The sequence below is a fragment of the Chenopodium album genome, chromosome 15 (assembly GCF_948465745.1).
Source record: "Chenopodium album chromosome 15, dcCheAlbu1.1, whole genome shotgun sequence".
In the NCBI taxonomy this organism is placed as follows: Eukaryota; Viridiplantae; Streptophyta; class Magnoliopsida; order Caryophyllales; family Amaranthaceae; genus Chenopodium; species Chenopodium album.
The window spans coordinates 47,720,772-47,743,046 of NC_137848.1; the positions used below are offsets into that span (position 1 = coordinate 47,720,772).

Genomic DNA, 22,275 nt, shown 5'->3' on the forward strand with positions numbered 1-22,275 from the left:
TATATACGTAGTATATTAGTATTGCAACCGATATTTTGTCAAACACTCAAACTATCAACCGTTACTTTGGCAGCTAGCCTCTACCTCTACCTACTACTAATTAACAGGTACTTGCTACTCGACCACTACAATCTACCCGTTACCGCTAGTTTTGCCAAACATGGCCTAATACGAAGAGTAAGTTTAACCTAAGACTTGGGGTGACATCATCATCTTGAGTCTTAAGAACTTCCCTAATTTTTTTTCTTAAATCTCAAGCAAGTCTCAAGTTGAGTCTTGAAATTCCAAGACTCAATTTAAGACTTGAGATTGGGACCCACCTTAATTTTATTTTCCTTTTTTTTAACACTATTTTACATATAAAGAGATTTTAAAAAAAATAATGTTATATATTTGAGTCTTAGGGCTAAAGTGATAAATTTGGACAAGTCTTAGCGAGTCTTAACAAGAATTTAATGACATTATTTTCAATAGGGACCATAAAAAATGTGAAAATAGGATAGTACACCAGGGTGCACCATGCACATGGTGCACCTAGAAGGCGGAAAGAACATACTGTTGTTCGATAAAGAACATACCGTGTTTGACAAAGAACATACTTATGTTTGACAAAGAACATACCCATATATGTTTGATAATATGTTCTTTTATACTTAATTATGTTCTTTAATATATGCTGATTTAAACATGGTTTTTGGGTTTCAATAATATAAAGTATGTTCTTTGAATTTGGCTCGTATGTTTTTTGAGGTAATGAGTAACCACAATTTTTTTTTTAATTATCATATATCATTTTTTTATTTTATTATTATCGTATGTTATTTGAGTTTGATTAGTGTGTTTTTTGGATATGAATTATATGTTCTTTCATTATAAACTTATGTTTTTTTAACTTATGTTAATTTGAAATTTGAAAATGAAATCTTGAATTTTTTTAGTTGAAAATATTTAAGAGAGAGAACTATAATTATTAAGGAACGTTGATTTTTTGGACTTTGGTGAGAGTGAAAACTATTTTTGGGGAAATGTTATCTTTGGTAAAGATTTTTTCCGTTAATGTGTATTTTTTCACAAAATTTTAATAAGATTTTTATCACGTTTTTTCTGTAATGTTTTTATGTTCTTTAATAATATATGTTTATTGTTAAACACAAACATGTTCTTTTTTAAAAACCTGCATGTTCTCTTTTGAACATCTAAATTTTTTTTTTATCTTTATTTTTTTTCAATTTAATAGAGTACACCATACTTAAGGTACATCCGGGTGCACAAATCATGCATTAAAAAAAATAATGTCATATTCAGCTCTTAAACTTGAGGTTAAACTTGCCTCAAAAAAAAAAAAAAAAAACTTGAGGTTAAACTTGGTCGAAGTACGAAGAATAGGAAAATAGGAAGGTATTAATTCGGCCATCCTTTTTTCCCACCAAAAACAAAACCCTCTTCAATTCGCCTCTCTTTCTCCCACTTCCCACCATGAAGCAAACTCCCACCACCGGCGAACCTGAAACCTTAATGGACCCCACCGGATTCGACCCAATGGTCGACATCTCATCACAACTCATGCAACGCTACTCCTCTTCCTCCGCCCCACAACACCACCACCTCATCGCCACCGCCGCCGCCGTCAAATCCCTCCTTCTCGAAGAATCTCTCCCTCTCTCTCCTCTCTCCTACTTCGCCGCCGCCATTAACGAACTCTCCAGACCTCTAAACGACGCCGCTTCTGCCTCTGCTCTCGCCACCTTCCTCTCCATTGTTCTCTCGCTTGTTCCAGAACGTTCCATTTCTTCCGAGAAGGCGGCGGAGGCTGCGATGATTTTGGTTACCGTTTTGGGGAGTGAGGAGAGAGAATTGATTGTTGGGTCTGCTTCTAGTGCTAGGTGTGTTGTCAAGTGTTTAGGGGTTTTGTTAGGGTTTTGTGATTTTCAGGATTGGAGTTCTGTTGAATTGCCCTTTCAAACTTTGCTTAATTGGTGCACTGATAAGCGCCCGAAGGTAATTCAGTTTCGGTTTCTTTTATAATCGCAATGTTTCAACTTTCACGCTTGCATTGATATATTGAAATCATTTACTCCGTATATGTTTATGTGATTGTATACAATAATTTGAGGTGGATTATTGCATTTTAAACATTGCCCTTGACTATTGAGTGTGGTTTGGTTATGAATTTAATCGAAATATTCTACGTTGTTATAGCATTTTGAGGAGATTAAAATGATTCAGGGAGTAATTACAATTACCGTCTTTTCTGGCGTATATAGAGGTGTTGTAAGGTACTTTGAGGCGTTTGGGGTATTATGAGTTGATAGTAGAGGAATATGTGGAGAAAAATTTATGTTTGATTGAAGCATTTTGTATAATGTGTGCCAATTATTTATCGTAGATAAAATCTGTTCTCCGAACATATTGATGGCTAGTAGACTATTGGGAGTTGGGGATGGGAGGAAAGGCGTATTGTGTTGCCCTTTTCTTGATCGATTTAGTACATATGTATACGTAATGATATGAAGTACTCTTTAATACTATATATATACACTTTCCTATGTACTTCACTGGATAAAAGATTATGCAAATATATCACAAGTATTGTGTTGATAAACTTGGAACCCATGCCTTTTTCTGTGAACACCATAACTGTTAGCTGATGATACTGCCTTCCTTAGCATGTTTAGGTCAGTTGCCCCTGCACGCGGGTACAAGCATTTGCCCACTGTGAAATTATCCTTGATTACGATTTAGGCTCTGTTCTTGTCACCTTTTTTTTTCACTTTGTTAAGTTAGGTTTAGTTCAAATAAGTTCAGTCAAGTACAAGGGCAATAAATTCAAATAAGTTAGGTTAATATGTATAATTAAGTAAAGGGCTTATAAGTTTAGAAAAGTTCAGATAAGTGAAGTTCATGTGAAGGAGAACAAACCCGAATGGCTTCAACTCGGAGTAGGTTAGGAGGAAAAACGTTGGATTTGGTAATTGGTAATATGCAGGTTTTCTGGTGGTAGATAGTTGTCTGTTTGCTATTAAGTTGTCAAGTTTGTTATTTTGGGAGCTTAATTAGCCATGCTAGCTACCCCTGCTGTATTGTCCTGCTAATTGTGATGTTTTGGAAATGAGTTTCCAATTGTTTCAATTCTTCTCCATGCTGGAGAACAATGGAGAGGTTCAAGTGGAAACTGAAGGAACTGCAGTGGATCTGTAGATGGTATTTTATTGTATAATATAGAACTTGACATGTGGACAGGGCTGGCTATTAGGCTGTGCAAACAGCCCAATAGCACAGGGCCTCACAATTTTTGGGGCCCCAAAAGTCTGACAAACTAGATCAGTATAATAAAAAACCAACGCTAATAAAATTATGTAATTGAACATGGCATAGTTGGTATAAGATCTTTATAAGATCCTCGAGGGGCAGGGATCGAATCTCGCTGCCTTTGCATAAATTCACTTTATTTTTTTCTTTTTATTTCCTTCCTTTTCTAAGAGTATTACTCCGTAAGTCTGTAGTCCGTATTTATTATGCTTAATTTTTTTTAGGCTTTTTTTTTTTCTTCCAAAATCTTAATAATTACCTATACATATCATATTGTCTATATTTATGTCATTTTAAAAGTGAACTACCTATTCTTCTAAACAGTAATGAATGTAAAAGTGTCTTACCGATATGAAGTGGAGTACTTCAAATATTATTTGTGACTTAAAAAAATAGCTAACTGTTTACGGTGTTTAGCTATTGTGTAAAAAAATAAATAAATAAAAAAATTAGCTAACGAAATTTACACTAAGTTGTGTAAATAGCACAGGACCCCCTAAATGTTTAAGACGGCTGATGTGGATAATGTATTTAGTGTTATATTTCCATGAGCGACGGGAAATTTGGAAATTTTGTTGGTGCTAAGTCCTAATGGCATTGTTTTCTTCTTTTGCAGGTTAGAAAATGTGCTCTAGTGTACTTAGAGAATGCTCTTAAATCTTTTCAGTCTGAGAATGTGAAGAAAAAGGCGAGTGAATTAGTTATGTCTTTGTTGGAAAGTTTTATGTCTATTGCGATCAAGTTGGGCGTGATACAAAGTGTAGATGGACCTGGAAGTGAGAGACAATGTGAAGCTGAGCAGTTGGACATCGTGCATGCGTTGAACATTGTGAGGGTTGCTATACCATATCTTTGTGGCGAAAGTAGTGAGAAAATTATTTTTAAATTAATCGAGCTTCTTGATTCACGCTCTTCTACGTTTTCAAGGCCTGTTCTTAATGCTATTGAAGTATTCTTAGAAAAAGTTGAAGTTGGAATTAGTACGCAATTAGCTGGGGAAGTAATTGATGCCCTTTCCACATATGTATCTTCAGAAATGAAATCCAATGACAGCATCATTTCAGCAGCAAACTTACTGAAGATTACTCTTGACAAACTTCATGCACGAGACACTGGCAAATGGAATAAGAGTCTTCCTGTTGGAGTTAATGCCATTGCAGGTTGCCCTGCTGACCTTTTTGATATATTCTGACAATGTTCTTAGGTTTACGCCTGCATAAATGATTTTAAGTAATCTTCTCAAGCAAAAAGCAGCAGTGTCTTGATCTTTGTTTGGGAGTTGTTTTTTACTCAGTATTCTCCCACATTATTAAAGTTTGTTCAGCTATCATCCTTGTACAGTTTTATCACATGCACTAACCAGAAAGCTTCTGCTGTTCTTGATCTTACTTTTCCTATTTGCAAATTTTGATGAAACTTCAAGTGTTAGAGGTATGATTAACGCTCTTTGTTCTTTTTCTTTTCTACTTCGACTAGCAGGGCTTCTTACACGTGAGGATGATATTGCTTCAAAGTCTTCGAGTATTTTGAGGAAATTGATTGATGACCAATTGTCTGATGACATTAATTTCCAACTAGCTAATGTAGAGGAATCAAAAGCAATTGCATCAATTTGCTCAACCTTCATGAAATTGGTGGATTCTTTTGATGGGATTCCCAATGAACATACAATAGCCGTTCTATCTTTTCTTTTCCTCAAACTTGGTAAGCAGATTCAAAATCTATTGCTCTATGGTGGTTTGGTGCTGAATTCATTCCATGTTTTGTTCTTCAACTATTTTGAACTCCAATTTCAACTGTGCTCCTTTTTAATTATTTGAATGTTAGATGATGTCTCATCTTGCTTGGTCCTTACAAAGTTAAAATTTTTGAATCTCTGTAGATCTGTTGTGTTACATTTGTATTGTTGAATGAGATTCAATGCCACCACTATCTGTGTGAGCTGTGGAATATGCGTTCTCTTGGTTTTTCACTCTCTTCCTTGCTTTTGTCTCAACTGTGCCTCTTGTGAAATTCTCTCTTCTGCTACTTCTATAAAGCTCTTGGCTCACTGTTTCACTTAATTTGGAACTCCCGTAATTAAATTGATGGAGATAAAGCTCTGGTCTACAATGCTGATTTTGTGTTGATGTATGTGTTTAGGATGGTGTTGTGTTGAAGCTTATTTTTATTGGTATGCAAAAGAAAACAAATGGGATAGAAGAAGAGAGAGAAAGCAGTTTGAAAGAAGTTTAACTTTCTTCTGTTGAGTGTTGACTCCTTTAATATCTGGGTTTATAGGCTTACAGATGTCTAGTGTGTCATCTGTAGATTACTTTAGGTTGGCAGTTATTGATTGAAGCAAGCTGTCTGAAGAAAAAATAAAATCAGTCAATACGTAGTGGATTGTAAGCCAATGGTAAAAAATTAGCTGTTTTGTACGAAGTAGTTTTGAAGAACACAACTTAAACTGGAATCAATTTTTCAATTTTATAATAATTTGAAAACTGGAAATTAAAATGATATCAATCTTCTAGATTTCATCACTTTCCAGTTGAAATTAGAATGTAATTTTAGTTCTTATCGAGTTGACTTTGGTTAAATTTTACTTTGTACTCCGTACTAAGTATCTTGAATAACGTTGTTTTTAGGTTCATGCTGGACACCTTGGTGCGCTTTAGAAAAATCATTGATACTTTCCATTCTGAAAATTAGGATTGAGTCGTTAAGGTATCACTTTTCTTGAGACACGCTATGCTACATGGAAAATGCCCACGTTTTGATATCTCACTGAAATGGTTTGCAATGGACCGAGGTATCCCTGAAGTGGTCCTCGCTTATTCAAGGAAGAAGAGAGGCACTGCAAATGGCAATTGTCTTCTTGCAGCAGATTTGGAGTAGCCAAAACAACAGACCTCACCCAAGGGAAACATCAATGACCTGGCAGCAGGGAATGAGGAAATGACAGCAGCACGAAAAGACAAATGAAGCAGCCGCTAGAATCATCTTAGGGATGTGTGATGTAAATATAAAAAGGGAAGATAACATTGTATTAGGCAATCAATTTGAGTGAATATTATAGACTTGTGACCTAAAGTTACCCTAGGAGAGTTGTGGGCTAAACCCACTGTTTGTAAGAAACCTTTTTGCTTGAATATTAATAAATGAATAGCCTTTCTTTCCCAAATTTGCTTGTGTGTGTTTGCTTGATTGTGAACTTTGAATCCATTACAAGTGGTATCAGAGCACGTTGGTCATGGTAAATACAACCACGTATAGGCTCAATGCTCTAGAAGAGCGGTTTACCAGAGTAGAGTAAAAAATAGCTTCTTTGGAAGAGAAACTTAATACTTAGGAGGAATCGGTGAGCATGGTAGTTTCCAACACCGTGGCGGAAGGGGTGGCGGCGGTGGCCCAAAACGCTCTCGCTGAGGAGCTCTTTACGGCCCTAGAAGCGAGTAACGAGAAGAAGTAGAAGGATGTGTAGGATGTCGTCACTCGCCTTAAGGGGCGGATTGACCGATTTCGATAGGGTTATGAAACTAAAGCAAATTTGGAGAGAGGGCAGATGGAGAAGTTTCGAGAGGAGATAAGGCGTTGAAAGACCTAAATGTGCAGTGACCTGCGCCAAACTTCGGAATTGGGGTGGTTGGAAATCTTGATAATGGAGAAAAGGAAGTTGTAGACGGAAGAACCTCAGCACACACAAAAGAGTAGGCCAAAGGCGGTTACGATGGTGAGGGATGCACTAATCGGAAGTATAGAAGATCGAAACTCCACTATTTGACGTGAACCTGGTGGATTCTCCATAGCCACCAATAATTTAACTTTTTTATTGGTTATGGGAGGTTGAGGAACTCCAATCAACGGTGGTTTCCTTAGAGGGGGTTGCCTTGATATGGTTTCGGCGGCGCCCTGTGATTGGGTGGGGCAATATGAAGAGAAGGGCGCTCCAACTGCACGAACATTGGTTAGGTGTGAAACACACTTCCACAGTGGCTAAATAGCGTTGGAAGTTTATTCCGGAAATCATCATGTTGGCCCACTTTATTAATGGACTAAATGTTGACATCTAAGGCTAAAATCAAGCTTTTTATTTTTAGCCGATTCAACCTTTAACATGCCATGTTAGGTCACTAGAGTGGAGGAAATCGGATAGTAACATAAAAAAAAAAAAAAAAAATCTTGGTTTCGGTCTATGAAATCGGGTTCCTTTATTCAACCTAACAAGACGTATGCTGGATCCTCATCTTATTTTACAAGTCCAATAGTTCGGGGCCTAGTAAAGGGGAGACAATAGGGTTGAATCACAAGGATCTGTAAACCTAACTTGCAATATATCTTCTTCCTCAAGGAAATTTGGCAAAACCAATGTATAAAAAGGCTCAAGGTGCACCAAGGCGTTTTGGAGTACCTTGAGCCTAAGGTCCGTCTCAGAGCGCCTTGGTGCGCCTCATGAAGTGAGGCGCATATAATAAGAAATAAAAAAATTCTGAAAAAAGCTCTTTGTGTTCCTCAGGCTACGCCTTAGTGTGCTTAGGCGCGCCTCTGTGCGCCTTAGCTGCGCCTCATTGAAGTCGCCTCGCCTAGACCATAAAAAGCGCGTGACCTCTAACGCCTTGCGCCTCAGCGCACTTTTTCAAACACTGGGCGAAACTAAGAGGTCGAAGTAGGAGGTTAACTGAGAAGGAGCTTTAACAAAAAATAGAAAAAGTGCTCTGCTTTAGATGTGACAAGGGCTAAGCAAAAGTACTCGAAAAATCGAAACTCTAAAAACCAGATTCGTAGCCGATTAAAAAATTATGGTACTTGATCCGATAACCATAACAGTTCAGGTTATTTGATTTGATAATTTGTTATCGGGTATCATTTTAATGGTAACGATTACTCAATTCAATCTGATAAGCAATTTTTTTTCCTACTTAAATGTATTTATCCAAGATCTAAACACTTACTTTAGTGCATAATCACTTAATAACTTGAATGATTAGTAATATTACTAGTAATTTGGTCAAGATCATATGGTATTGTTGATTTGTTGTTAATTAGTGTTGAATGATATCATAAAAACTAAATTGTAAAGTCTCAATTTTTATTATTGGATATCATATCGAATTTTTGATAAGTGATCCGAAAATTCGGATACTCGAACTTATCGGTTCAATTCATAGATATCTTCTTTGTGTTATTGGTTATTGGTTATCAGTTACCCGAATTGATAGTGTTAATGATTGGGGCACTCGACCAATGCTCACCTATAACGAGGGGTGGGGAATAGGGCATTGGTGTAGGAAGAAGGAACTTAGTGTGCTTCTAATTGGAGATGATGAAGAAGGGTTCGGCGACTTGGTGAGTAGAAGGAGGAGGAAGTGGTGATGGAAGAGGTTGGAACGCCGACTGAGGTATCCTTCGGGCTTTCAAATTCTCCCACCATGTTGTTGAGGGACACAATTGATCAAATGGGGTAAGTGGTGGTGGTGATGGTGGACACACAATTTCATCTCGACGAAGAGAGAGGAAGAGTTAAAACTTTCCGTCATTGACTTCGGGAGTTTGAAGTATCATTAAGGAATGGAGAGATGATTAAGGGTAGAGGAGTGTGTAGGGGGGGTTTGAGTTAAATTTTCAAGAGGTTGTGTGATCAAAGGCGGATGTGATTTTAGGGGCGCAGTGGCTCGAGATGTTAGGTTCGATTGTCATGAATGGGCGAACTCATATTTTGCAGTTTCAGGTGGCCGGAGTACTCGTTTCACTAGATGGGGACTCGACCTTAGTGAGTTTGCAGGTATTCCTCTAAGCCATGGTCATCACTTACTGAAGGAAGAAGGGAGGCACTTAGGCAAATGGCAACGGTCTTCTTAGCAAATTTAGAGCAGCCAAAACAACAGACCTCACCCAAGGGAAACATCAATGACCTGGCAGCAGGGAATGAGCAAATGATAGCTGCACAAAATGACAAATGAAGCAGCCACTAGAATCATCTTACGGATTTGTGATGTAAATAAAAAAGGGAAGTTAGCATTGTATTAGGCAAATTTGTGTGAATATTATAGACCGGTAACCTAAAGTTACCATAGGAGAGTTGTGGGCTTGGCTTGAACATTGATCAAACAATCAGTCTTTCTTCCCCAAATTTTGTTGTGTGTGTTTGCTTGATTGTGAACTGGTCTGAATCATTCCCTTCTCTCTCCTCTCAAGCCATCGTCCTCAATTATCTGGAATTGAGAGTCTATCCCCCTAAATTGCTGAGACCTCTGGCCACATTTTTCTCCCCAGATTTCCAATTTCCTGTTTTTGGATTCATACAAAATTGCCCTCTGCTGGCTGTATACTTCTAGACTTCTAGTTGTCTGATAGACAGAGGTACTTGATAGCCTTGACTAGTACTCAACATACTACTACAGGATCCTAGTCAAGTGAGAGAGGGGAGATAGACAGAGGTACTTGATAGCCTTGACTAGGATCCTGTAGTAGTATGTTGAGTACTAAATTCTATAATATGTCACAGGGAAAATTGAAGCACAGACAGTCTATACGACTTTTTGGTATTTTAATTAACATTTTCTCATTATTTGAATATTGACGTTTGTTCAGTCTGGTTTAAGTTTCCATTCCTGTTCTCGTATCCATTCTAGCATTCTAGGCAGAAGGCATGTATCTGTTGTATCTTTTTAGTCACATTTCCAATGTTATTTTTCACTTGTTGGGAAAGACAGTGTCATTGTTTCTATCATTAATCTGATGCAGCATCTTCTTGATTGGGTGTATTAATTTTTGTCACTTCTCTTTGTTTTAATAAGAATGTCAAACTTCATCTCTGTAAATATGCAAAGCAATACAGGAGAGCTTACTGAATAACTGATGATTGATGATTTTTTTTTTGTGGATCATGCATACAGCATCAACTTTGATCTTGCACACTTATATATGCCTAATTCATGTGTCTATTTCTCACCTTTACTTTTACATATCTGACGAGCCATAATTTTCCTTTTTAAATATAGGTCGCAATTCATTCTCACATATGAAGAGTATTATCCTGAAGTTGACAGAGATCTATACACATGTTGATGGCAGCAAGCAGAACACAGATCATGTAAGAATCTTTGTCAGTGTCTGTGCGCTTGCAAGTGTGTCTATGCTCATGTTGTGGTGTCTGCATGTGTATACGATGTTTGTGTGTGCTTCTCTTCTCTGTCTTGTTTGTCTGAATTGATTTCAATGGGTATCTTTTAGTAGTGAGTATGTTTGGACTTTTACTTTTTGAAAGACCAGTTAATGTTGTTCATCATTTCTCATCTATTGCTGATAATATGCAGGTCACCATTGACTCGACAAGTTCTTATTCTATGATTTATATCTTTAAAGCTCTGTATGGTTGTCAGTACTAGACCTGGCAAACGGGTCGTTCGGGTCGGGTCAATTCGGGCCAGGTCAGTTTCGTGTCAATCAATTTTGGGTCGGATCGGGTCGGGTTTCAGGTCAGGTTTGGGTCAATGATTGGTCGGGTCGGGTCAACACTTGGGGTCGAGTTCGGGTTGGGTCAATCTTCGGGTCCAAATGTCGGGTTAATCTTCGAGAGCAGTTGTCGAGTCAAGTTATGGTCAGGTCATGTTTGGGTCGAAACTTTGGGTCAAGGCATCAAGCTCAAATAGTTAAATTTATTATTGTTATTGTTATAATTACTATTGTTTTTAATAAGAAATATAAATCTATGTGTCAACATCATTGTTATTATTGCTAAGAGTTATTATAATATTATTGTTTCATATATATAATCACAATCATTGATTAATTAGTCAGAAATTCAAATTAGTTCGGGACTTCGGGCTTGTTCTCTTAACGACTTCACCTTATAAAAATAAGTTTTAAGGGCTAATAACTTTAAATAAGTTCATATTAGTACATATAAGTTACTATAAGCTTATAAGGTCCAATAAGTTTAATAAGGTCAATAAGTTCCTATAAGTCAAAACAAGATCTAATAAGTTCTAATCAAGTCTAATAATAAGATTTAATAAGTTTTAATAAGTTCAATTAGGTCTAATAAGTTCTGATAAGTGCAGGTTCAATAACGTGAAGAGATTACACCATACGTAAAAAGGGAAAAGAATTTAAAGGTAACACTTAAAAAAAGAAGAGTAATAATAATAATAACAATAACAAGTTCTGATAAGTGTTTATTAGGGTAAAGTAATTAAGCCTTAAATTAGTTAATTAGGTTATTTTGAGTATCTATTAATTTTAAAGTCGGGTCATTTTGGGTATAGTTCGGGTCTCTTCGGGTTTTGGGTCTGTTTAGGTCAATCGATTCGGGTTAAGATCAGGTCGGGTCAATTAAGATATCGGGTCACTTCGGGTCGGGTCAAGTTCGGGTTAACTCCAATTCAGGTCGGGTCGGGTCGTGTTAGGGTCAATTTCGGGTTGATGTTTTCGGGTCAGGATTGCCAGCTCTAGTCAGTACTAAATGGTAGTTATGGGAATAATTTATAGTATAATTTTGAAAGAAAAGTGTCATCTTAATGTCTGGTAATGCAACTCTATCCCCAAACGGCCAAACCTGTGTTTTGCTTCATAAATTTCTATTAACACTTTATTCCACTTGCCAACCATTCGTCAAATTTGTTTGAATTTACGCTCTTTAATCTACTGCAATCAAATATTTTATCTTCATTAACTTTAATTCTTTTCACTTTTGCACTTGGTCGTCCTGGATTCATTCATAGTGAAATGTTTCTAATACATCTCACAGTCATGCTTTCATGCCTCAATGTGATATTTGTTCATGCTTATCACATCCTTAGGCTTCTGTAGTGTACTTATTTTAACAAAATTGTATGGTAGTGTTATAGATAATGCCTGGCTCTTAGCTCCTTTTGCACTCCGTTGCTTCATTTTGTTTTTAACGTCTACTAGCTAATGAAAGGGATTGGTTTTCTTTTGCAGTTACAAATCTGTTTTGGCTTTGCTGTAGTTGCTATGGGACCTGAAAATATTCTAAGCCTTGTACCAATTTCTTTTAATGTGGATAAATTAACATATGCAAACATGTGGATGTTGCCCATTTTAAAAAAGTATACATGTGGGGCATCCCTTGGATATTTCACGGAGAATATTGTGCCCATCGCTCAGTCACTCCATAAGGCTTCCCGCAAAGGTAAATTGTGGCCTGGGTAACACTGTCATTCCTCTAAAGTAATTTTGCTCTATTGTCCTGTCAATTCTATGAGAATATTGGAGGGAGATAAAGTGATCTGATTGCTAGTGATGGAATGTTTTCTTGCCTTTTGCAAATCGCAAAAACCCATATGAAAGACCCTGCATTTTTTTAATACTCAGTTTTGGTTGTACATGTAGAGGCATCTTCTCTTGAATTTGCTGAAGCCAGACATATTCTGCTGGTTTTAAAATTGGAAAGATATTCCAAAAAGATAATAAATTAATAAAAGTACCCTTTCTTGAATATTTGTATAAATTTTGTACTTCAGAATCAACACACTTTAGCTTTTAAAAGATTTATTAATTTATTTTAAATTTTGCAGTTTACCCATTGTAAGAGATTATTTTCAGAATTATAATAAATTAAATATTCAAGGTTTCTAATTTTTTTTTTATACTTCAGAATGAGAATTTTTTCAGAAAACTGCTGAACTTAAACTTAATGGCAATTGGTATATTTTTGCTACATTTTTACTTTCATGTGTGATAATGTTTAACTTTTACCATTCTTATAAACTACCTCCGTTCTTTTTTGTTCTACTCACTTACTATAGATACGCAATTTAAGAAATGTTCCTATACTAAAAGAATGAAGTGAATTTATTATGATTAATTTCTAATTTGCTGACTATGATTTTCAAGACATGATTCATCATCTTTCAACTGCAATTTCAAAGAGACTATTAGGTCATTAAAGTTAAACTATTTGTACATTTTAGGACACCAAATTGAAATTGTGCAATGCAAGAGTGACACTGCTATGGTTTTCTTTAACGGAATTTCTGATTTATAAAAAATCCTTTTCTTTGTTTCTCTTTCCTTGGGCTTTAATGCCCATGTCATTTTTTTTTTTTTTTTTCAGGATATTGTTTTAGAATTGGTTTATAGGTAATTAGGGGTCAGGATTAGATATCAATATATAGTACTAGGAAGTATTCAGTTTTCTTTATGTCTTTTATTAAATTTTTAGTTTATGGAACCGTTGCTAGTTAGAGCTGTTTTGCTTTCTGTGAATTACATGGTGAACCAGTTACCAATACCGTAACTTAAGATTGGTGCCTTTTTCCAGTTAAAAAGTCAGAAATAGGACAAGATCTGCAGGCTCTTGGCCATGGTTTATGGGGTCTTTTACCTGCATTTTGTCGCCATCCTACTGATGTCAGCAAGAGTTTTCAATCTTTTGCGAAATTGATGCTCGTCCAGCTAAAGAAAAATGCATCCATGCGTGAAGATATTGCTGATGCCTTGCAGGTCCTTACATTTCTCAAATGTTTAAACATGGCCTATTTTAATTTCTTCTTTCTTGGTTTTGTCAATAGTCACATCTTTGTGTAACCTTTTGATAATCTTCTTTGTGTAGGAGCTTGTTAGACAAAACAAGTGCTTTCCTAAATTTGATGCTGCAATTGTTGAACCCGTAAAGCATGCACCTGACTTTTCATTGGAAGATTATCTAATGGAGAAAAGAAAATCATTCTTTTATTCCAAGAAAACTGCTATAAAAAACATTAAGGCTTTGGCGTTGTATTCTTGTGAACTGCTTCTGACCCTGATGACTGTTTTTCTTGATTCAAAACCTGCAAAGCGTACATCTTTGAAGGTATCTTTTAGATTATTAGCTTGTCACCATGTTTAATATGATGATGGTTCATTATTATATATATGTGTTTATCTATACACGTCTTTCTTGCAAATTCTTCCCTAGTATAAAGTATTGTCTCTTTATCTCATGTTTACATGTATGAGGTTTTGATTATGGCTGGTTTGGGACACATTGTTGACGAATGCGAGAGATGTAAATTTCTCATAAGGGGAATTAAACAGTGCTGAAGCTAAAAGGGAGGGGGGTTATTACGTTGGTGACTTGGGTGTTGGGTCAATTGTTTACAAAATAATTAATGGTTTCTGAAATACACTGCCAAAATATCCATGCTATGAGATGATCAGGCTTTTACTTTTAATAATCTACTCCCTCTGTTTTTATATACTTGCTCCATTTCTCCATGCGCGGACTTTTAGGAGAAATTGGATAAAGTAATAAAATATGGAGGTAGTGGGGTAGGGGGAAGGATAAAAAATTGTAAAAAGCAAAAGTAGTTGAGAGCATTGGAGGAGAGAGAATATGAAGGTAATAAAATTTGATTTATGTTGAGTCCACTTGTTGAGAGAAACGAATTAAATATTGTAAAAAATTTCCAAATAAGGAAATGGAACAAGTATTTAAAAACGGCCTAAAAAGGAAAGTGGAGCAAGTATTTAAAAACGGAGGGAGTAATATATGAGGATGTTGTGAAAAAGGTTTTGCCAACTGTCTTCAACCGTTTATTAAATCTTCATACAAAAGCTTATATGACTTTATTGGTGTCATAGAAAACCGATATATATATGTTATGCATTTTATGGTCACTAATTTCTCATAACCACTGGTTTTAAATTTGCCCAGAAAGCTATCAGTTGCTTGGCCTCAATTTCTGATTCTTCTTCCACCAAGAAAATTTTTACTTCGTCTCTGGAGAGATTCCCAGTGGTGAAGACTGTTTCTGTATCTGAAGATTCTGATCCATCAAACTTATTACTTGGTGATGTGCCATCGGATTCAAGCTCTGTAGATGATAATTCACAGTGGTATGGGATCTCTGTTGTTGCCTTATGATTTTGAAAAGAAACTTGAATATTTTTACTGACAGTTATTTAAGAGTGGTTTCAGTCTAAACTCTAAAGTTTGGTGCTGTGATAACGTGCCCAGTTCACTCTCATGATGTATGTCAATTAATTTCAAATTTGTGTAGGCCTTTGATACTGGATCTAGCTTCATCCATTGTGGAGGGAGCTGATGAGGATCTTGTCGGTTTGATCTTTGGATTGACAAAGCATGCGCTGCAGGTTTGTCTTGTTATCTTCACATAGTTGTCTTGTCCAACTTGTATGTATAGAGCTGACATATGTGTTCCTGTGACTTAGTCTGGTGATGACAAATGTATTGCTGAAGCTTATTATACTTTAAGCTGTATTCTAGAGGTTGGTACTTATTTTTATAATTTTGACAAAGTAAGCTTTTAAAATTTGCTATGGTTGTACTCATTTTCTACACGTTTTTATCTGGTTCAGGAACACCCTTGGTTCTGTTCTTTGAAAATGGATGAGCTAGTTGATCTTATAATTGGCTTGAAGTCTCCTGCTGATATCGCTTCTTTCAGCAATCGCCTACGTTGTTTTCACTTATTGTTGGTCCATGCTTTAAAGGTGTAATTTCTGTTTTTTTTCCCCTTTTATATACTTTACATTGCAGGAAAATTGACATGCTTGTTTAATTAATACTATTATGTTGTTGAATGTGGAGTGGAGCGGAGGAAGTTTAGTTTTTTTTTTTTTTTATCTGCATTAGTCTATTCTAGTGTGTGTTTGTGTGTGTGTGTGTGTGTTGTTTTTTTAGAGTCTTGTGCTATTTGTGTGTTGCAGAGGCAGTTCTGTACTGTTTGTGTATCGTGGCTCACTGTTAGTGCAAACTGTGGCATTACTAGTGTTTGGTAGCTTATCAGAAATCTTTAATGTGGACCTATATCTGGGGGGTCCTGCTTGTTTTTAATGTCAGTAATATGAAATCCGCAGTGCATGGAGGCTAATTTCATTTTGATAGCTTTGAGCATCTGTATGGATTAAACTGACATTGAAATGATACTGACAATGAGGTATTCAATTCTGCAGAGCAATTCTGATGTGGAGAACACACAACCTTTTCAAATTTTGAATGAGATTATACTTGCTCTAAAAGATGTAAGTGCTAATCTCAGAATTAATCTGAATGTGCTCTTCTAATTTTCTCTACATCCTTTCGCTTGGTAGCATTGTTGTGTAAAATAATTCTTATTTTGTGTTCTATTGTCCTCAGTCCAGAGAAGAGGCCAGGCAAATAGCTTATGACTTCTTGCTCAGGATAAGTTCTTGCTTAGTAGATTCATCTGCCGCCGATCCTGATGGTCCGTACTGCAAACTGATTACTATGGTAGGAACATTTTTAACTTATAAGAGCATTTTTTCCCTACCCCCCATATATGTCAGACCTGATATCTCAAAGCTGACATACTCTTTCTGTTTCTTAATGTTCTACCCATTTTCTATAACACTAAATACCAAGGAGAAGAGAGAGGCAGGATCACCCATGTGGGGTAATGCTACTTTTTGGATGACATAAAAATTAAGGTATCTTATTGTTGATATAAATGGGTCCCAGAAAGTGGGCTCTGAGAGGGTAGGATAAGAAAAAAAAAAAAAAACTCCTCCCAAAAGAAAAGGGGGAAAGTAATATAGCAAAAAAATAATGAATATGGAAAGTGGGTAGAACAAAAAGAACTATACAAGTACTAATAGAAGTATTCTATTTTCCATAATGCTAGGCTAGTAGGCTGTACTACTTTGAACAGGATCGTGGCTTGTAAATTTCTGTTTGATTTGATATCCTTTGTGCACTTGGATTGTTCTACAGTGTTATTTCATGTATGTGTTTCTAGTATACTTGGCGATGACTAATATATTGTTACTGCAAAATGACCAGGTTATGGGGTATCTCTCTGGCCCATCACCTCATGTTACAAGTGCAGCTATTGCTGCATTGTCTATGTTTGTATTCAAGGAACCAGAGCTCTGTGTGAAAATTCCACATGTAGTTTCCTCTGTTGTATCTTTGCTACAGACTAAAGCTGTGGAAACTATCAAGGTTAGTACACTGGAAAGTGTTTTGGTTATCTGGTACCCCGTAGCCCATTGCCCATTGCCCATTATCTTGGATGATGATTCTTGGCTGTTACCCGTGCAGGCTGTTTTAGGCTTTATCAAAGTATTGGTTTCATCTCTAGAAGCAAAAGACTTGCATAATTTTTTACCAGCTATTGTTGATGGAGTTCTTCCATGGTCATCTATCTCAAGACATCATTTCAGATCAAAAGTAACTATTCTTTGAACATGACCTATAATTTGTTTCTTGATGTGAATGCACAATTTCATATGAATTCTTCCTTCTTATGATTACTAGGTTACTGTGATACTAGAGATCATAATACGAAAGTGTGGCTTTCCTACAATTAAGTCTGTGACTCCTGAAAGATACCAGTCATTCGTTAGGAAAGTTTCTCAGGTATGAATGCATGATCTCTTATTTTTGCATCTGCGTTAATGGTAAGTATTGCCGTCTTCATGTTTCCCTGTTGATAAATTCAGAATCGTCATGGGAACACAAACTCCAAGGAAGCTGATTCAGCTGATGCGAAGCCACAACTATCTAATAATCAGACAAATGGGTTTGGATTCGTAGCTTGTTTAAAAAAATTTCTATTTTTATCTTTAATGCTATATATATATAAATATATATATATATATATATATATATATGTATATATATATATATGTATGTATATATATATATATATATGTATATATATATATATATATGTATATATATATATATATATATATATATATGTATATATATGTATCAATCAATCAATCAATCAATCAAAGCCTTAATCCCAAAAGTGGGGTCGGCTAACATGAACCAAATTTGATTATTCCGTGTAGTCATCAACATAAATCTTTCTCCTCCATCCCTTACGATCCAAAACTTCATCCTCACGTAAATCCATGCACTTCATATCCTTCCTCACTCCTTCCAACCAAGTCATCTTTGGTCTCCCTCTTCCTCGTTTAATCCCTCCATGGTCCCACTCTTCCACTCTTCGCACCGGTGCACCCTCGGGTCTCCGTCTTACATGTCCAAACCAACGCAGACGATTTTCCCTTAATTTATCTACAATGCCCGCCACACCTACTTTCTTGCGAATAACCTCATTTCTGATTCTATCTCTTAAAGTGTTTCCACACATCCACCTTAACATGCGCATTTCCGTAACCTCCATCTTTTTAATATGCTCTTTCTTAGAAGCCCAACATTCTGTACCATAGAGCAACACTGGTCTTATGGCTGTAGAATTTTCCCTTCAACTTTAAGGGAATGCTGCGGTCGCATAGCACTCCCGTGGCCGCTCTCCATTTAAGCCACCCTGACTTAATCCTGTGGGTCACGTCTTGATCAATGTCACCATTCTTCTGGATGATCGACCCTAGGTACTTAAAACATTCACTCATGGTCAAATCCTTTCCATCCAAACTCACCACTTCATTGCTTGTCCCCCTCTGAGTGCCAAAACGACATACCAAATATTCAGTCTTACTCCGACTTAGCTTAAACCCTCTAGATTCCAACCTTTGCCTCCATTGCTCCAACTTGACATTAACCCCATCCTTAGTCTCATCCACCAAAACGATATCATCTGCGAACAGCATACACCATGGAACCTCATCTTGAATTGGTCTAGTTAATTCGTCTAGAACCGTTGCAAAAAGAAAAGGGCTTAATGCAGACCCTTGATGCAATCCGATTGTAATAGGGAAATCTTTTGTCAACCCTCCGCATGTCCTCACATTTGTTGACACATCCCGATACATATCCTTAACTAGGTCTACATACCTTCGTGGGATACCTTTCTTCAACATTGCCCACCAAAGTATCTCTCTTGGCACCTTGTCATATGCCTTCTCTAAATCAATAAAGACCATATGAAGATCTTTCTTCTTTACCCTATAAAACTCCATCATTTGTCTTATCAAATGGATTGCCTCCATAGTAGATCTCCCAGGCATAAAACCAAATTGGTTATCTGAAATGCTTGTGCATGCCCTCAACCTTTGTTCAATCACCCTTTCCCACAACTTCATAGTATGGCTCATAAGCTTAATTCCTCGATAGTTAGAACAATCTTGAGCGTCTCCTTTGTTTTTATAAACCGGGACCAAGGTGCTCTTCCTCCAATCTTGTGGGATCCTTGTAGCCGTCCATATCTTGTTGAAAAGGTTTGTTAACCAATCAATACCAATCTTACCCAAACACCTCCACACCTAATATTAATATTAATATTAAATACCCTTATCATTTGCTGCTTCTTCATCCTTCAGGTCAAAGAAGAGGTCATATAACGAGGCAAATGACAATGGAAGTGATTCAAAATTGCAGAGGAACAATAGGAGGAAACATATGCAAGATTTTCAGTCTCCCGGAGGCACTAGGAGAGCTGATGTGGGAGCTGATAGAAAGGCCAATCAATTTAAGCGTAATAATTCTAAAACAGGTCAAAATCAAAAAGGACAGAGATTCGATCGAGCCTCTGGCAGTATTCGAAAGAAACATGGACCAACAAATGGCCATACGGGAAGAATTGGCCGAAAGTCATAGTCATGCAGGTGTTGGCAAAGTTTTGAAATTATAGCTGACAAAACATAAGCGAAATGGAACAGTAAATACACGGCTTCAGTTGAGTACACACCTGCCCTTGTAAAACAGGGTGACTCGTTAATCAAGTTCATCTCGCAAGTGTTAAGATTGTTGATCAGAAAAGAACCCACCTCATAGGGAGGGTTGTTTGAATAGCTTCTGAAACTTTTAAGCACAGCTACAATATAGTTGGCTTGTAAAATTTTGATTGAGAAAGGTTTGAACCTCTTTAAATGAAATCGATCTTCTTCGTTATGCATTAGCTGCAGCTTTGAGACTTTAAGTGGTGTAGATAGTCTTGATACTTCCCGTTGGATTCATTAACTATTAGGAGCTGCGCAGGAAGAACAATAAACTGTGATTTATGAGGCTTAAAAGTTTTGCTTGGCGTGTTTTATGTTTGATAATGATAAGAGTATATGTAAATATCCAATTCTATTTTAGCTATCGTTTACCATGGCATTAATATAGCTTATTGTGATTTTATACGTTGATGGTATTGTTCATTTGCTCTAATCACTTTTGTCTGAAGAGCAACAATTTGTATCATAAATTATTTCCTTGAGTTATGTCTCAGAAATTGTCACTCACCTCTTCTTATGTGATTCTCTTTAGTAAAAATAGGATAAAAAATTTCAAGGTTTGCATGCACTTGTACGGTTCAATATTAGTGTTGATACATATCCTCTTGTATCTTACTTTTTTTGTGAAGAAACCTCTTGTATCTTACTTTATACTGTATTTAGGTGCTTTACAAGGTCTCACTTTTATGTTGTTCGTCTAATTTGCAAATTATTATGCATGATTCTGTGGAGCCTCATTTCAGTGCAATGAAGCACATCATGCGATGTGGTTGTGTATTATTTATCTTGGTTTGCATTGCGATGACTTGACAGCCATTCTAACTATTTGCTATTATTGTTTCCTTGGTGATGATTTGATTTCATGGAAGTCAAAGCGTTAAGTTGCTTTCTCATGATCTTAGTGTTGGGATAAGATTCTTAGTAGCCCATAGATTTGGAGAAGAGGCAAAGAATCAATTAAAGAATACAAAAATTGACTTCACTTGCACAAAATAAGGAAAAGAGCTAAGAAAGGAAAGATGCATGGTCAAAGATATCAAAGAATATTTAGTAGAATTCTAACTCATCAATCAAAGATTTGATTGCGCCAACGAAAAGGGTACAAATAGACATAGTCTACGCATACCCCACATAGACAAGGCTTTCTTTTGGCTAGGAGAAGTTGGCTCACTTGGTCCCATATGAATAATTTAGAAATTTCAGTTTCAAAATTTTGCAAACGAAAAAAATTTGAATTTAATTGTATTTATGGCGGTGAATGATGGTGAATGATTTTGGAGGATTTGCGAGAAGACACCATGGAGGAGCGACGACTGGTGGCTTTAAGGTGAGGGGTGACGACAGTGGCTTTAAGGTGGGTAAGATGGTAAAGAGGAAAGGAAAGGTCGATGGTCGACATAATCAGAGAGTGATGTGGTCCATATGATCATGGTCGGAATCAATGAAAGGTGAAATCAAAGGCAAACTACGGCGGATGAGCGAGCAAAATACACGACGAAGACCAGGTGTATCGTTGTAGAATTGAAATTGTTTCAAAAATAATTTGTAATTCATCTTTTGTATTATTTTAGTATAAAAAATGATTATTTTAGTATCAAAAATGAATGTTTTATAAACAAAATTCATATCAAATTCTTAGTTGTGGTACTAGTATGGACATCAATATCACAAAATGTTATAAATAAGAAAAAAGATGTTATAAGAATTGCATTACATTAATGGCTGAATTAAAAACTGTACATAATAGTATTATAAGAGGTTTAATTTCAGCTTAAATTCAATGAATTTCTTCACAGTCAATTGCCATTGCTATACAAATGGTTTCTAAAACTACTTAACTACCTTGCTTGAAGAAGTATTTTTTTATGAAAATGACGCGATAATTTCATCAACAACTAACGCGTTTACCACTCCTCTCTCCTTAGTAGGGCTGGCAATCCCTGACCCGATCTGATAACCCGACCCGAAGTTACTGAGAGTAACACGAACCCGACCTGAACAGAACCCGAACAACCCGAATTTGACCCAAATTTCATATTTCGTAATAATATTAAGTTTTACACTATTATTTATAGTTTATAAGAATAACCCGAAATTAACCCGAAATCTGATCCGAACCCGACCTGCTGACCTGAATTGCCACCCCTACTCCTTAGGCGGGACTCTCACACACTTTTTACCGCTTAGTTCTCCCGCTCATTTTTTATAGTGCTGATGTATCGCAATATTTTTTTTTTTGTCTACGTGGGGCTACACATAGACTAAGTCTATGCGGAGGTGGGCATGGGCCATGCCGGCCCGTGGGTGGCACGGGCCCGGCACGGTGACCGAGAAGTGGGTCGTGGGCCGTGCCGTGAACACGAT

The 22,275-nt window shown here is 36.6% G+C and overlaps 1 protein-coding gene across 1 annotated transcript; it reads left to right on the plus strand.

The window, feature by feature from the left end:
- The first annotated feature begins 1,469 nt into the window (after nucleotides 1-1,469).
- Nucleotides 1,470-20,083, plus strand: LOC145583239 (uncharacterized). Its single transcript, XM_081640427.1, has 18 exons — nucleotides 1,470-1,998; nucleotides 3,926-4,469; nucleotides 4,789-5,013; nucleotides 10,293-10,384; nucleotides 12,235-12,445; nucleotides 13,577-13,758; nucleotides 13,868-14,107; nucleotides 14,951-15,132; nucleotides 15,297-15,390; nucleotides 15,469-15,525; nucleotides 15,616-15,750; nucleotides 16,213-16,281; nucleotides 16,397-16,510; nucleotides 17,060-17,221; nucleotides 17,321-17,449; nucleotides 17,537-17,638; nucleotides 17,722-17,801; nucleotides 19,513-20,083. The coding sequence occupies exons 1-18, from the start codon at nucleotides 1,477-1,479 to the stop codon at nucleotides 19,787-19,789; spliced, it is 3,417 nt and encodes a 1,138-aa protein (XP_081496553.1). The 5' UTR covers nucleotides 1,470-1,476; the 3' UTR covers nucleotides 19,790-20,083.
- Nucleotides 20,084-22,275: the final 2,192 nt, after the last annotated feature.

What these genes read in the sequence shown, in the direction of transcription:
- LOC145583239 (XM_081640427.1), top strand. Translation starts at nt 1,477, where the DNA reads ATGAAGCAAACTCCCACCACCGGCGAACCTGAAACCTTAATGGACCCC. An exon ending in TTATACTTGCTCTAAAAGAT is followed by an intron (nt 16,282 to 16,396) that starts GTAAGTGCTAAT and finishes TATTGTCCTCAG; the next exon opens with TCCAGAGAAGAGGCCAGGCA. An exon ending in TCTAATAATCAGACAAATGG is followed by an intron (nt 17,802 to 19,512) that starts GTTTGGATTCGT and finishes TTCATCCTTCAG; the next exon opens with GTCAAAGAAGAGGTCATATA.